Source organism: Garra rufa, chromosome 21 (genome assembly GCF_049309525.1).
Source record: "Garra rufa chromosome 21, GarRuf1.0, whole genome shotgun sequence".
Lineage (NCBI taxonomy): Eukaryota > Metazoa > Chordata > Actinopteri > Cypriniformes > Cyprinidae > Garra > Garra rufa.
The window spans coordinates 41,169,821-41,185,764 of record NC_133381.1 but is presented as its reverse complement, the minus strand read 5'-3'; the positions used below and the strand labels follow the sequence as shown (position 1 = coordinate 41,185,764).

The following is a 15,944-nucleotide window of genomic DNA, read 5'->3' as shown; positions in this document are numbered from 1 at the left end:
ATAGAAGAACCTTTTTTTGTCTAAATGGTTCCATAAAGAGCCTTTAACATCTGAAGAACCTTTCTGTTTCACAAAAGCTTCTTTGTGGCAAAAGAAGGTTCTTCAGATTATAAAAAGGTAAGAAAGAGGTGGTTCTTCACAAAAGTAATATTACCAATCAGATACATTTACATGCAATAATGCTTTAGTAAACCACCGTCAGCAGAAGCACTGTTTTATTTCTGCTCATTAAATTACAACAGCTGCTAGACCCCTGGACTGATGGAGGAAACTGAAGTGGACAAAGACTGTATAAGAGTATGAGACTGAGTCAAAGCACATTTCTCATACAATCTGTCAGTATGCAAAAGTAAACGAGTGACGACTGTTTTTAGCTGCACTATTAAATTTGCATTTCCAAAGCTGGTCAATGTATTCTGCTGAACAACAACAATAATTATACACTGCAAAAAATGCTTTTCTTACTTAGATTTTTTGTCTTGTTTCCAGCCAAAATATCTAAAAATTCTTGAATCAGGAAGGATTTATTATTGCAAAAAATTATTGTCTTTTTTTTAGTAAAAACAAGTCAAAATTAAGTGAGTTTTTGCTTAAAACAAGCAAACTAATCTGCCAATGGGGTAAGAAAAATAATCTTATTTCAAGCAGACAACAAGATAATTTTTCTTACCCCATTGGCAGATTATTTTGCTTGTTTTAAGCAAAAACTCACCTAATTTCAACTTGTTTTTACTAAAAACAAGAAAATAATTTTTACTTCTCTCGAAAATCATTCCTGATTCAAGAATTTTTAAATATTTTGGCTGGAAACAAGACAAAAAATCTAAGTAAGAAAAGCATTTTTTGCAGTGTATAGCTGTAAATAATGTTATGCATACAGTATAAATATACTTCCGAAAGAAGTCTTTACTGCTGACCAAGACTGCATTCATTTATTCAACAGTTTAGTAAAACCAGTACTGTGAAATATTTCATATTTAATGTAAAATGGTGGTTTTCTATGAATATATAGTAAAATATAATTATTTTTGTGATCAAAGCTGAATTTCAGCACCATTACTTTAATTTTCAGAAATCATTCTAATATGCTGATTTGCTGCTCAGTTATTGTTATTACTGCTGTAAAATTGTTAATAAAGGTTATTATTATTATCATCAACATTGAAAACAGTTGTGATCAAAGAATTTTTTCAGGATTCTTTGATGAATAGAAAGTTCAACAGAACAGCATTTGTCAAATAAAAATCTTTTGTTACATTATAAAATGTCTTTACTGTCACTGTTGATCAATTTAATGCATCCTTGATGAGTCCTTGATTATATCTTTCTTACCTTAAACATCATGTGACACTAAAGATGGGAGGAATGATAATGCTGAAAATTCAGCTTTGATCATAGGAGTAAATATATTACAGAAAATTTTAACATTATTGCTGTTTTTTAATGTTTTTTATCAGAAAAAAAGCAGCCTTGGTAAGCAGATGAGACGTCTTTTAAAATCATAATAAATATTAATTTTCATCCAGTGGTATAAATCAAACATCTTCTGATCTACAAACCATCAAACCATCGTTCCATCTTTTCATTCTCTCACCTGTAAAGTTCCCATGTGTCTGGAGTAGGAAAGATCCGAACAAACCCACCCCTCCTGTCATACTCCTCCTGTGCCCTCCTCAGCACTTTCATCTGTCCAGGAGAGACAATAAAACACGCTGTTCAATATCAAATATGTCAAGAGCAGCCAAGAAGAAAGAACATACATCAGCCGCAATCTTCAAATAAATTCCTAACACAGGCAGCGTTTGGCTAAAGTCATGGAAAGCCCATCGACCGCTGACTCAGAACCACTGACCTCTTCTGCCGTCAGACCCAGAGTACTCTCCGCTTGCTTAGTGCCAGGTTTCTCTTTCTGAGCTTCTGGTTCAGCAGCACTGCTGCCGGATGGCGGCCTCTGACGCTGAGAATAAGAGGGAATTATTACAAAAACACTGTAGCAGCATCATCAGCATTATTACTGCTCATAGAGTTTGTGATATGAAGAATTCCTGAACCTCACTTTCTATAGAATTGAAGCAACCGTTGAGTCTACTGTTTTAGTTGCGCAAATTTATTTTTCTTTACTGTCCTTCAGCATGTACCTGTTTCCCAGAAGACGAAATAAGTACTATGTACTCTGATCGTCTCTGAAAAAGTTAACACCCCCCAGCCCTTTTTTTTTTTTTAAGGGGAGACACTGCAGGCAAAAACACTGTTTTTCATGCATCTATCAAGTTTGAGATTTTGGGCTTTTTGGTTTTTCATAAAGTGTTTTTTCAGACTAGTAGAAAGAAAACACCCAAAAAACACTGTTTAGGTGTCTCTTTTATAGCACTTTATTTATTTGTGTCAATAGATTTCAATTACAATGCATATTTTTGAAGGCTGTTTTAAAGGCAGTAACACTTACACACACCAAACTTTACACTTTTATTCCTGTCTATGTCATGAAGGTTTTTACAGAGGGATTTGTTCAAATATAATTTGCTTGATTTTATACATTTATTTCCCAAAAAATGGTAATGTAGTGTTTTCTGTCTGTTCTAAGTTTTTTCTGAATTATGTTGTGACGAAATGAGAGGAGATGAGAGGAAAAAAGATTGAAAAGAAAGACAGAAAGATAGTAAGATACAAAGAAAGTTGCTACTACTTGGTTTTGTTTTTTATTCAGTGATAAAAACCAGCTTCCATAGGTTGTTGATCATCCAGGTAATGACACTCAGGGTATGAAAACTTTTAAAAAAGGTTAATTGGTCTAAATTCAGTTATTATTTTGTCTTTTGGACTAAAAAGTAAATATCTGTTATGTGAAATTGCTCATTCAGGATAATACTAAAAAAAAAAAAAACAGCATGCTGTTTTTATGATCTCACTTATTCTGTCAAAATTATTATTATTATTATCTTGCATATTCTCTAAAGGGTACAGTACTTGTAAAAAGTTTGTTTAATTTTTTTCTTCAAAAAGCCTATTAAAGGTTTAGTTCACTTCCAGAACAAAAATTAAAGGATAATTTACTCACCCCCTTGTCATCCAAGATGTTTACGTCTTTCTTTTATAAGTCATTAAGAAATTATGACTTACAAAAATTTGAAAACATTCCAGGATTTCTCTCCATATAGTGGACTTCTATGGTGCCCACAAGTTTGAACTTCCGAAATGCAGTTTAAATGCAGCTTCAAAGGACTCTAAATGATCCCAGCCGAAGAAGAAGGGTCTTATCTAGCAAAACGATCAGTTATTTTCTAAAAAAAAAATTGACAATTTATATACTTTTTAACCTCAAATGCTCGTCTTGTCTAGCTCTGCGTGTACTCTGTATATTCCGGTTCAAGACAGTTAGGGTATGTCAAAAAACTCCCATCTCATTGTTTGACCAACTTCAAAATGGTCCGACATCGCTGCAAAAGTACCGACCCAGTGTTTACAAAGTAAACATGCAAAGAAGATCAATCGCACTTTACAAAAAAGGATAAAACAGTGATGTAAGACGATTTTGAAGTTGGAGGAGAAAATGAGATGGGAGTTTTTTGACATACCCTAACTGTATTGAACTGGAATACACAGAGTACACACAGATATAGACAAGATGCATTTGAGGTTAAAAAGTATATCAATTGTCAATTTGTTTAGAAAATAAGAGATCGTTTCACTAGATAAGATTTCCTCCATTTGGGATCATTTAGAGTCCTTTGAAGCTGCATTTAAACTGCATTTTGGAAGTTCAAACTCGCGGGCACCATAGAAGTCCATTATATGGAGAACATTTCTGAAAAGTTTTCCTCAAAAAACATAATTTCTTTACGACTAAAGAAAGAAAGACATGAACATCTTGGATGACAAGTGGTGAGTAAATTATCTGTCAATTTTTGCTCTGGAAATGAACTACTCCTTTAAACGTTGATGCTAAAAAATTCAATAAAAACAGTAATAATAAAAAGTAACTGTTCTCTATTGTAATATATTGTAAAATGTAATTTATTCCTGTGATCAAAGTTGAATTTTCAGCATCATTAGTAGCAGGGATACCTGACTAATCATTTTGGATGTTAAAATACACTCTTAGAAATAAAGGTGGTTTAAAAGGTTCTTCCCAGCGATGCCATAGAAAAACTTTTTTTGGTTCCACAAAGAACTCTTTCTTTCCTTATTATAATCTGAAGAACCTCCTTTTCGCCACAAAGAACCTTTTTGTGAAACAAGATGTTAAAGATTCTTTATGAAACCATTTAGACAAAAAATGTTCTTCTATGGCATCGTGAAGAACCTTTATTTTTAAGTTTGTTGTGTAGTGATGTTATTTAGTTCTGAAGTCAGAAGAAATGGAGACTAGTTTCGTAGAAGTATTATAGTCTGTCCTCATGCCCTGCAGCTCTCACAGCTGGACTCTTCAGTCAGCTTTACAAAATTCATACAACTGTTGTACTCTAAAAGCAGGGTATCAAACAACAGTAATCAAATATTTCAATCAGCAGAATTCTCATTATTGCCACATAAGCCTCTAACGCTCAGCAGCACTCAAAACAAAGAGTTTAAGGTATCAAGCTGGATCACATTGGTCTAGAAAAAAACTGACAGGAAAATCAGCTCCTTAACATCTAGTTTGTTAGCCGAGGAGAGCTGTTTCCCAAATCCACCATGGAATTCCCTAAATCCTTTTCATCAGATTGATATGAAACAGCTGCTCCAAATTCTGCCAGCCAGTTTGATGGGTTTGTGAGGAGTCCCACCCTCTTGTGAACCGACTGTGGGCCGAGTCCATTATATGCATTTGGAGCCAATACATGATCTAGTGACCAGCGTGAAACTCATGTGCCTCAGCTGGTTGGTGGTACATCAGAGGCCGGATTCACAAATATCTTCTTAAGAAATAAATTAAGAACTTTCTTAAGATAAATTCCATGAAGGTGGTAAGAATGTTTTTAAGTGCAATTCTGGAAAAATTAATATTCTCAAATATGTTCTCAAAGGGGTCATTGGATGCAAAACTCACTTTTACATGTTGTTTGAATATTAATATGTGTTGGCAGTTTGTGTACACAACCACCCTACAATGATAAAAATCCACCCAGTGGTATTTTTTTTTTAATTTTTAAAAGTAATATCCCCTTTTTAAAATCAGGTCATTCTCAGCTTCTACTGGGTGTGACGACACACAGACAGAGGCCCCTCCCACGATAGTTGATTGACATGAGCGCCTTACCTTAGCCCCGCCCTCACCGAGCTGAAACAGTCTGACTCCGATTGCCATTGTGTGACTCAGGTACAGGGGAATTGTACCTGAGCGATTGAGGTGTTCTGTTGTTGGATGTAATAATGAACATAGCAGTAGTCATTTACTCCCGACATCTGAAGACGCAGAGGATATCGCTACTTTCGTTTTTAAAAGGAAAGCGCTGATCCCGATCTACATATGCATCTATGTTCGTGCAAATTGTTCCTGATGCAGCTTCACCCACAGCAGAAGTGAGTATAAGGGTTTTTTATGCATCTTTGCAAACGTTATCTCTTAATAATATGCTTGTTGGCAAGTTTCGCAGCTAAACGCAGCTAAATGCGGCTAAAGTAAACATTACAACTCATAATCCCACATCGGAGAGGGGCGGAGCGACCAGAGCTCATTTGCATTTAAAGGGACCATGCAATAAAATGAGTTGAGCTTATTTTGACGAAGTAAAAGGGTGTTTTTTACACTACTATTGAGAATTTGTAACCAAAGTATATTATAGATTTTTCATTAAGACCCTAAAGTATCATATTAACTTGTGGAAAAAGGCAGATGACCCCCTTAAGAAGAAAATGATACATCTTAATCTGAGTGAATACATGGCTGAAGACGCACTGATAAACTCGCACCTTAAAGGACTGTCATTTGCGGTTTCTGCAGATTATCCTAATAATCATAATAAGCACTATTTTCGTCATGACTTTGACTGGTGCTCGGCTTCATGTTTTTAATATGCCGTTTTTTTTAACAGTTCAATTTAAAGAGCCTGGCTTTCTCAAGTTGCAGCAATCAGTTTCATTCATTTTCATGCTGTTTTTACGCCTTCATCCATTCATACTGTTGTAATGCTTAAATATAACAATTAATTTGAAATAACCAAATAAATGCATTAAATAATTCGTACTATTTGGGATTTAAGACAAGTCTGTGGCTTTCCTAACTTTAATAAGTTATTTACAATGGTTTTTAAGATTATTTTCAAGAATCTGAATTCTTCTTTAGTTTTGTCTTAAGGCGAGACACTGCAGGTGAAGAGGGTAAAAAAATAATAATAGCATAATTGATAATTGCAAACATTTTTTGTATTACAAGTTTTCTCAAATGTTAGGTTTTAATATGCAAATGAGGCATTATTTAATGTAATATGTGCTAATTTGCATACATTTCTAGTACAAAAAAAACCTGGATGAAGTCAGTTTTAAAATTCTTGTTTAATTTTTTTGACATATTAGAGTCAAATGTTTTTACAGAGGGGATTTTGGGTATCTCATTTTGTAATTCAGAAAAAACTCAGACAATTTTTTTATCATTTTTTGGAGGAATAAAATGTATAAAATCAAGCCAATTATATATGAACAAATCCCTCTGTAAAAACCTTCAGGATTATAGACAAGAATAAAAATGTAAAGTTTGGTGTGTGTAAGTGCTACTGAAGTGGAGATTTATGGCTCAGTGTAGGAGAAAAAACTCATTTGAGAAAACAGCCTTTAAAAATATGTACTGTAATTGAAATCTACAGATAAAGTGCTATGAAAGAAACACTTAACGGTTCTTATGGATGTTTTCTTTCCACTAGTCTGAAAAAACACTATGAAAAGGCCAAAATCTAAAACTTGACAGGTGCATGAAAAACCCTTAAGAACAATCTTGAAAAATTATAAGAATATATTTAAGAAGAATTTTTGGGAATGCAAAATATTCTTAACTTTTTTCTTAACTTAGAAAATAAGAACGGCATTTCTTCTTAAGAATGTTTCATAAATCTTAGCCCCTGATATTCTGGACCAAATTCATACTTGCTTGACCCCCACACAACAAATGAAATCAAGAAATTTAATAAATGTCATTTGGTTGCTCAAAAAGTGCTTTAAAGATAGGCTAGAAGCAGCACTAAAGAACTATTGTGGAGGCATGGAGACATGATCTTTGAAAGTGTCTGAGTTCAGCAATCATCAGATCTCTGGAGATGGCTATCCTGTGAAGCAACTGCCATGACTTCTGACCATTTTCTGTTTCTGCTTATGTTTTGGTTATTATTTCAGAAGTAGTTCTTCTCAACACATTAAATCAGTTTGCACTGTAACCCAAGATCTAAATATTTGGGTTCATTGGCGTACGTTCCCAGTTTTATGACTTCAAAACACATAATCAAAGCGTTAGAATATAAAAGTAGAGACAAGAGAATGAGTGACCTCCATGGACCAAAAGTGATGATTGGTTTAATGCTCTATTGTTATTTCCAGCCATCTACTGTATCTAATACTAAAATGAAATAGCCATCAGCTGGGATTTATCTTTCTGCTATGTTCAAATGAAGACTGAATAAATTATAAAATAACATTTGATAAAAAAAAGTTCCTACTAGTTTTAAGGCCCTTTCTAACCAAGAATGATAACCATAAAGATAACAGTAATAACATCTATATTAGTGTTGACAGATTTATCGTCTGCCGCTTTTAATCCTCGAGCTCTTTAAAAAGCAGGATGGATTCTGATTAGCTGTCAATGTTTTTATCGTTTTATCATTCATCAGCTGGGAAAAATTGGAAAAGTCATTCTTAAAGTGATTCCAGTTATATTTTTCTTCTGTACCGTTATTGCTATAGCTCTAGACTTCGACAAATGTCTCCTATAATTACAGTGATCATTAAAACTTTATAGTTATAATTATCATCCTCGGTCTCAACAGGGCTTTACTAAAAAGCCATTAAGTAAAGCCTTTCAAAAGGTCAAGCTAAGTGTGACAAAACAAACTGGAAACCCAGCCTAGAAACAACAGTTTCTAGTGCCAGAAACTCCTTCCAATCTTAGTAAGATATGCTTAAAGACAGAATGGATGACAATATTTATCCAAGTCTTTTGCTAAAACTTTCAGCATTCTGATAAAATCTTTTACCAAATCGCTTAACAAATGTAAGCAATTTGGTAAAACGTTTTAAGGTTCAGAACACATTCATCTGGATCCAAAAGACACAACTGTTGTTCATAATCAGTTAAATCTGTCGGGGCCCCTGGGGATCAACTTGCTATCATCAAGTTGTCATCATCTTTAGAAAGTAATAATTATAAACCAGCAAGCACACAGTGATAGAGATTATTCTAATTACATTAGGACGTCCTGTACTAATAAAATAATACTGTTGTCTTATGCTGACACACCTCTTCACATTATGCCTATTAAAAACGCTATAAGGTTGTCTAATGATCATCAAGATTGTCCTAACAACTTTAGTTGTGTATTATGTGTATCTTAATAAGACAAAGTAAGTAAGTAAGGTCAAAGTGTGTGTATTACCTGAGGTTTCTGGATAGGAGTCTTCATTCTTGAATCGAACCCAGCTCTGTCAGTACGCGGCTGTCGTAATAACGGATCCTGGCACACAAAACCTAAGCACAAGAAACAGTTGCTGTTCAGACAAGAGTGTTCTTTGACAATGATTTATACAATTTATTCATAATTTGCTTATTTCCATGCATTCAGCTGTGTAATGCAGTGTGCATAAATAACAGCAGACTAAATACTAATCAGGCTGTCAGAAAACGTCGATATCAAATCAAATCAAAGAACAGATGTTATACACCACTGTTTTTTATTCTTCTCGTCTGCAAGGATGCATTACATTGCAATAAAAACATTTCAGAATTTCTATTTAAAATAAATGCTGTTCTTTAAACTTTGTTTTTATTTATGAATTTATAATAACGATACTGCATTGTGGTTTTCACATTTTGATTAAACAGCAAAACCATTTTCAACTCTAAAATAAATGTTTCTTGAGAGGCAAATCAGCATGTTAGAATGACTGGAGTAATGATGCTGAAAATTCAGTTTTGATCACAGAAATAAATTAAATTTTAACATACACTATAGGTCAAAAGTTTTCTCTTTTGCTCACCAAGCCTGCATCCAAAGTACAATATTTGATCCAAAGAACAGCAAAACAGTAACATTTTGAAATATGTTTACTATTTAAAATAACGTGAATATATCTGTTCAAAAGTAATTTATTAATGTGATCAAAGCTGAATTTTCAGCATCACTCTCCAGTCTTCAGTGTCACATGATCATTCAGAAATCATTCTAATTTGCTGATTTGCTGTTTAACAAACATTTTTTTTATTATCATTATTATTATTAACATTTAAAACAGTTTTTTCAGGATTCTTTACTGAATATAAAGAAAGCTTGTGTAGCTTTATACACTTTACCATTCAAAAGCTTAGAGTCAATATACATTTAATACTTTTACATATATCATATACAAATTATATAAATATATTAAAAATAATAAAAAAATATATAAATTACTACTTTTATTTAGCAAAGATGCTTTGCATTGAGCAAAGTTGATGATAAAGACATTTATAACGTTACAAAAAAAATCTACTTCAGATAAATGCTGTTTTTGAACCTTCTATTCATCAAAGAAACCTGAAAAAAAATTCTACTCAGCTGTTTTCAACTTAATAATTATGTCCTTTTTTTAGCAGCAAATCAGAATATTAAAATGATTTCTTAAGGATCATGTAACCGAAGTCATGATGCTAAAAAATCAGCTTTAAAAAATTCACAGGAATGAATTACATTTTAAGATATATTTAAACAGAACATATTTTGAATAGTAAAAATATTTCCATTTTTTTCTTTTTTGCTGTACTTTACTGCTCACAGAGCCTGCATTTGTTTGATACACTAAAGACTTCTTTGAAAACATTAAACATCTTACTTTTCAACAACTTTTGACTGGTAATGTACAGTATATTCACATAGAAACTGTACTAATATTTCACAATATTAGTATTTTCACTGTATTTTTGATCAAATAAATGCAGCCCTAGTGAGCATAAGACAGATCTTTTTTTTTTTAAAGCATTTTTTTAAAAATCTTACCGACCCCAAACTTTTGAACAGTAGTGTATGTGGTCAAAAGCATTAATTGACAAATTCATAATTTATTACACATCACACGATGGCTCTATTTCAAAACTTCTTCAGCTGCCTATTTAGGATCCGCCTAAATAATTATTTAGCTGTTTTTATTACTTGATTTATTACTCAAAACATCATATAAGAGTCATAAAAACCACCATACACAAACAACACAATTTTAAATGAACACCACAAAAAAGTACAGTATAGACCAAAGTGTAACAAAATAAGAATCAAAATCAACTTTTACAAAGAATAAATGAATAGTCTTGAGTTGATCAGTTCTACACCCAAAAATGATGTCAAGCAATCATCAGAAATGTGGATTACACAGATTCTGCCATAAAAATGAACCAGATAAAATACGGCGTGTGATCAACGGCCGTCATTGTACAGAGATCAATCATTACAGTCAGCATTCCCTTCTCTGGCGTCAGATTCTGGAGCTTTTGGAGCGGTGACAGCCCATTGCATAAGCATAACAAAACTTGCCTTGAGCAATCATTATTTTCATGAGCGCTGCAGAGGTATTTTCTTCAGCCAAACTGTGACAGTTCAATGACTCATGCAAGCGTCTAATGTTCTGATGACAGTTCCTACATGTAAGTCGTCTTATGCTAATGAACAGTGCCTGCGGGTAACTCTTTAACACCGTTTCTGATGCAGGGTTATCCGTTGCTTTTTAGGCACATCACATCTGATCATCACAGTTTTTAGGGTTGTAAGAATGTGACACAAACCACCAGCAGGCAACAATGCCCTATTAGTGGTTTGTGAGCAATATGGATTTAGTGAGAGAGACAGGAGACGCCCAGTGTGACCTACGAAATAAACATTTTATTTTTTCCAGATTCTGCACTTTGCGCTTTTTTTTTTATTTTGTAGATGCTGTGTTTTATGATGAAATTTAAGCATGTTTGGCAAAGCACTGCACAAAAGAGGTTTAGTATTAATTAAAAACAAGGATGAATAACTGCATTATTATTATTATTATTTTTATTATTATCTTTTTTTTTTTTTTTTTTTTTAAGGAAGTATCTATGCTCATCAAGGCTGCATTTATTTGATTAAAAATACAGGAAAAAACTGTAATATTGCAAAATGTTTTTAGAATATAAAATAATGGTTTTTATTTTAATATACTTTCATCAGCTGTTACTTTAGTCTTCAGTGTCACATGATCCTCCAGAAATCATTCCAATATGCTGATTTATTATTAGAATAATCAATGTTGGAAAAAAAGTTGGGCTGCCAAATATTTATACACTTTTTTGGATGAATAAGTTAAAAAGAACAGCATTTATTCAAAATATAAATCTTTTCTAACAATGTAATTCTATGCGTTCAACTTTTTATAAATTTAACACATCCTTGGTGAATAAAAGTATTAATTTCTTTCAAAAACAGAAAGAATACAAATTTACTGATCTCAAAATTTTAACAGTAGTCTATATTGTTAGAAAACCTTTCTATTTTAAATAAATGCTGTTCGTTTTCACCTTTTATCGATTAAAGAATCCTTTTCTGAAGGAGCATGTGACACTAAAGACTGGAGTAATGATGCTGAAAATTCAGCTTTGCATCACAGGAATAAATTACATTTTAAAATATATCCACATAGAAAACGGTTATTTTAAATTGAAATAATATTTCAAAATATTACAGTTTTTTCTGTATTTTTGAACCTACTGATCCCAAACTTTCTTAGTTTTATTCATAGTTTTCAAATTGTATTCATAATGCATGCTTGAGAGTTGTACCTATTAACCAAGCACTTATTTATGTGGGTTAACTGTGAAGACCTTATGTGTATTTGATTTTTCAAAATAAATGACGAAATGCTGCTCTCTGACGCAGCTCTGAAAATAAAGTTCATGTGTTTTTGACCTCATATAGTGACACAGACAAGCATTTGATTTGATTCAGTGTACAGCCCTACTTTGTATTTATCCATTCAAATGTTACCAAATTTCGTAATTTCATCTGCATTTTCCACAAGCCCTCATGTAAGGGAGGAAAGCACAACACTCCTTCTTTTTAACCGGTCATTGCTGTAGACCAAACAAATGTGACCCACATGACAAAAGCCACGGCCACAGTAACCTGCAGTTATGGCTGTTCTGTGGTTGAAAATATGACCATACATGCACATTTACAACATGAGACTGAGGTGAAGTGGTGGAGGACTGGTTAGGGTTACGACTGAGACTTTAAGCTTGGGAAAAACGAAACTTACCCACAAGAGAAAACATATCAGAGATCATGCTGGCCTTTATCTTTAAATCAAGAGGAGCATCACTAGAAATATAAAAAGAGAAGAAAAAAAACATTAGTGCACTGTTATATTAACCTTGTGGGCCAATGAACTCTTCTGATTTATAAGCCTTTAAAAGAAACACAATACAGCGTACACTGTAACCTGGTTATTTTCTTTCTTCTGTGAAACAAAATGGGCAGAATGTTCAAGCTGCTCATTTCCATCTAATGAAAGTGAACAGTGATTTATACTGTCATGTTGTAAAAACCATCATAACAATTTGACTCAATTTGATACACTACATTTCAAGCCATTGAAATCATATGAGAGTCAAACCTCAGAGCAGCATCTCTTTTTAAAGGGCTAGTTCACTATAAAAATACAAATTCTGATACTCTAAAAGGTTTGCTGAAACAAAGAAAATCAATAGGGTCGAAAAAAAAAACTTCTTTGCTCCACGGAAATTTTTTACTTGTTATAAAACTGTCTATAATCAGATCAAAGTATGCCAGATACACACAACTTTTCCATTCTTGACCCCAAACCAGTGCAGCCTATGCTATTTTTAGAAGCACTACACAAATATTAAATGAGCATGTTGACAAGTACACTTAACGGCAAGCCTGAGTTTGACTCAAGTCTTTATTAGAAACTTCCCTCTGATTGGACAAATCACTCATGAGGATTTGTTTAACGCAGAAACAACAGTGTGTGAATTGTCCATTTTTGTGAATATCATTTGTTTTGTACTCAAACTATTTGAGCAAACAGCTTTTTATTAAAGGGGTCATATGATGCGATTTCACGTTTTTCTTTGTCTTTGAAGTGTTACAAGCTGTTTGTGCATATATAAGATCTGTAAAGCTGCACAGATTAAAATGTCAACCCCAAATAAATATTCTTTATAAAACCGCCCAACCCAAAACCCAAACCTAACTATTCAAATGTATATGCAAAGATAGAAGGCGTAACTTTTATTCTTGCTGTAGTACTGTTGCTGCTGCCGCTATGTTGTGGAGACGCTGTGTGTTTCATTGCGAAAGCACTAATGAGTACACAACTAGAAATCAGTGGTTAAGTTGTTTTACAACACTGTTCCAGAACAGCACATCGCAAATATTTGAGTGCGCGCAGTGCTTTTTGTTAATGGAGGACTGTTTCCTGAACCTGGGAGAGTAGCCTACAATGCTGGATGTGCACATTATAAAGTGGGGCAATTGCAAGGATAGTCTGGCGCTTCTGACTCACAGCCTGTAAGTACATTTTCATATTTAAAGCATTTGCTACTGGCTATTTAAATTGACGCGTTTCAGAAAGGCGGGGCAGAGAAGAGCAACAATAATGTACAATAAGTGGAAAATAATGTGTTTTTTGTCTACTAATCGTTAGTCGAACTGAAAAGGGCTTGGTCGACCAAAAATCTATTAGTTGCTTAGTCGCAGAAAATAAATAAATAACTAAATAAATACACGTGAAGTCACACAGTTTATGACGGAGAGATCGTTAACGAATAGTCTATGTGGTAATAGTAATACAGTACATCGGGCAGTACATCCAAATGTTAGCCTATCATTAATCAACCTTGAATATGGCTAATCATCTGAAATAGGTCTATGTAAGTAGTAGCAACATGGCCGCTTAATCTAATGTTAACCTAGAGAAATGTGCGCTGTGTTCGCAGTATGGAAGCTGAACAAATGCATGCTTACTGCAGGACAGATGGAGGCGCCGGTGCGGTCATTTGCTTTTAAAATAGCCTTCTCCCCCTTTTTTGGGCATACAGGTAAGAGTAATACATCTTTCAAATCTGTAAAGATCATTATTTGTGTGCACTCACAATAACAACAAAACACTGCGATTTTGAAAAATAATGATAGCAATCAGGATACGCTTTCTGTCGTCTTGTTTCTGAGAACTTGAGTGCAAAACTCTGTGTATATCTTTGCGTTACACACATTAAAATATATATCTATAGAGAGTCAAATATCTACTTTCTCAGATTATGTAATTGGTATGAAACATGCATTCAGGTGCATCACTACTGCGGAGTTGCCGACTTCATCTCTTAAGCTGAAAACAATGCCGTCTACTTACTGTTTTTCCCTGAAACATTTATAATCATTACTGCTGCGGTGCGCTGTGACAAGCTTTATGCGTGTGCTTGAGCACTTATTAGGCAATGTAGGAAGTCATAGGCTCATTATAATGATTTAAATGGTTCATTAATAAACAAGCAATTAGTCAACTAATGCTTAAAATGAACGACTAGTCAACCAGAAAAATCCTTAGTCGAGGGCATCCCTAGTTTTTTGAACCTCAAACCACGTAAACGCATTGCATTACACCAAATACACAAAATAATGTTCTTTTTAGCAACATCATATGACCCCTTTAATCAAAAGATTTTTTTTTTTATTTCTGCATTTCATCTCTGATCTTAGAGAGGGAGTATTTGGCTTTTGAAATCTCTTTATCATCTTGTTGAACTTGCTGTTGGGCTGCTTGATGTAATTGTTTAGGCCAAGCATTGCAGCTTCACCTGAGGACATAAAAGTGATCTATCAGCTTTCAAGTGATGTAAGCCATTGACGATCTTCAGTTTATCATATTCGGAGCGTCTGAATGCCACTGCTGAGCAACCTGACAAGATGGATTTTGTTCTTGACCTTATAACATGGGCTCCTGATGTTCATTAGTTTGTCAGTGGTAAAAGAGAGTTGCTTTGGAAAACTCTTCACTTAATAGCTTTTACCAGTCTTTATGCAATCATTGGCATGGAACCGCAGGTTGGTTTTCCAACGCTTCACCTTCCAAGAAGTCGATGATGACTGGGTCTGTGAGGTATGTTCACAGACTAAGGGGAACCATACTGAAAGTTCCTCATCTTCTTCATGCCGTTTAAGATGATTGCCATGTCTATGTGGAACTGATCTTTGCATCCTCTGCTTGTTTCTACTTTCCTTGTTGGCTGGTATACATCTGTTGGCCATTTAATTTGGCGCATATTGGGATCAGATAGTAGATCTTTGAAATTTTACTTTTGTATGTCACTCCTGCATAAGCCAATCTGGTAACATACTCAAATCATTGGTTGTTCTTGCAAGATCTTAATGCAGTGCATTAAAGCTTGTGATCCAGTAGTTTGGAGAGGTTCTAGACCTGACAACTTCCAGTTGGTAGATCTTCCAAATCACCGGCAACGGGAAATCCTTCTACTCATCTGGTGTTATGCTTTGAAACAGGCTTTCCTTGAAAGTCCCAGCACTTATGACAGATGCCATGGTGTAGATCAGCCAGTTGAGCTCTGTAAGGTTCATAAGGAATGCCAAAGATGTTCGATACACCATACTGAATTTTACATAGATGAAAAAGAGGCTTTGAAGGATTGGCTTACAGTCTTTACAATGGCATGCACTGTATAAAAATCCTGGACTGCATGTAGCTTTCAAAACTGTTTTATGGAAGGTTTGTCCAGTAAAAGATTTTTGGAAAGA

The 15,944-nt window shown here is 34.0% G+C and overlaps 1 protein-coding gene across 2 annotated transcripts in view; it reads right to left on the bottom strand.

The window, feature by feature from the left end:
* ttll5 (tubulin tyrosine ligase-like family, member 5) overlaps positions 1-15,944 on the bottom strand; it is a 131,025-nt gene that overhangs the window by 76,024 nt on the left and 39,057 nt on the right. For both annotated transcript variants that reach the window (XM_073827600.1, XM_073827601.1), the window contains exons 14-17: positions 12,430-12,491; positions 8,559-8,650; positions 1,853-1,957; positions 1,595-1,686 (exon numbers count right to left, since the gene is read on the bottom strand). In XM_073827600.1, the coding sequence (XP_073683701.1) occupies positions 1,595-1,686; positions 1,853-1,957; positions 8,559-8,650; positions 12,430-12,491 (351 nt within the window). The remainder of the gene's footprint in view (positions 1-1,594; positions 1,687-1,852; positions 1,958-8,558; positions 8,651-12,429; positions 12,492-15,944) is intronic.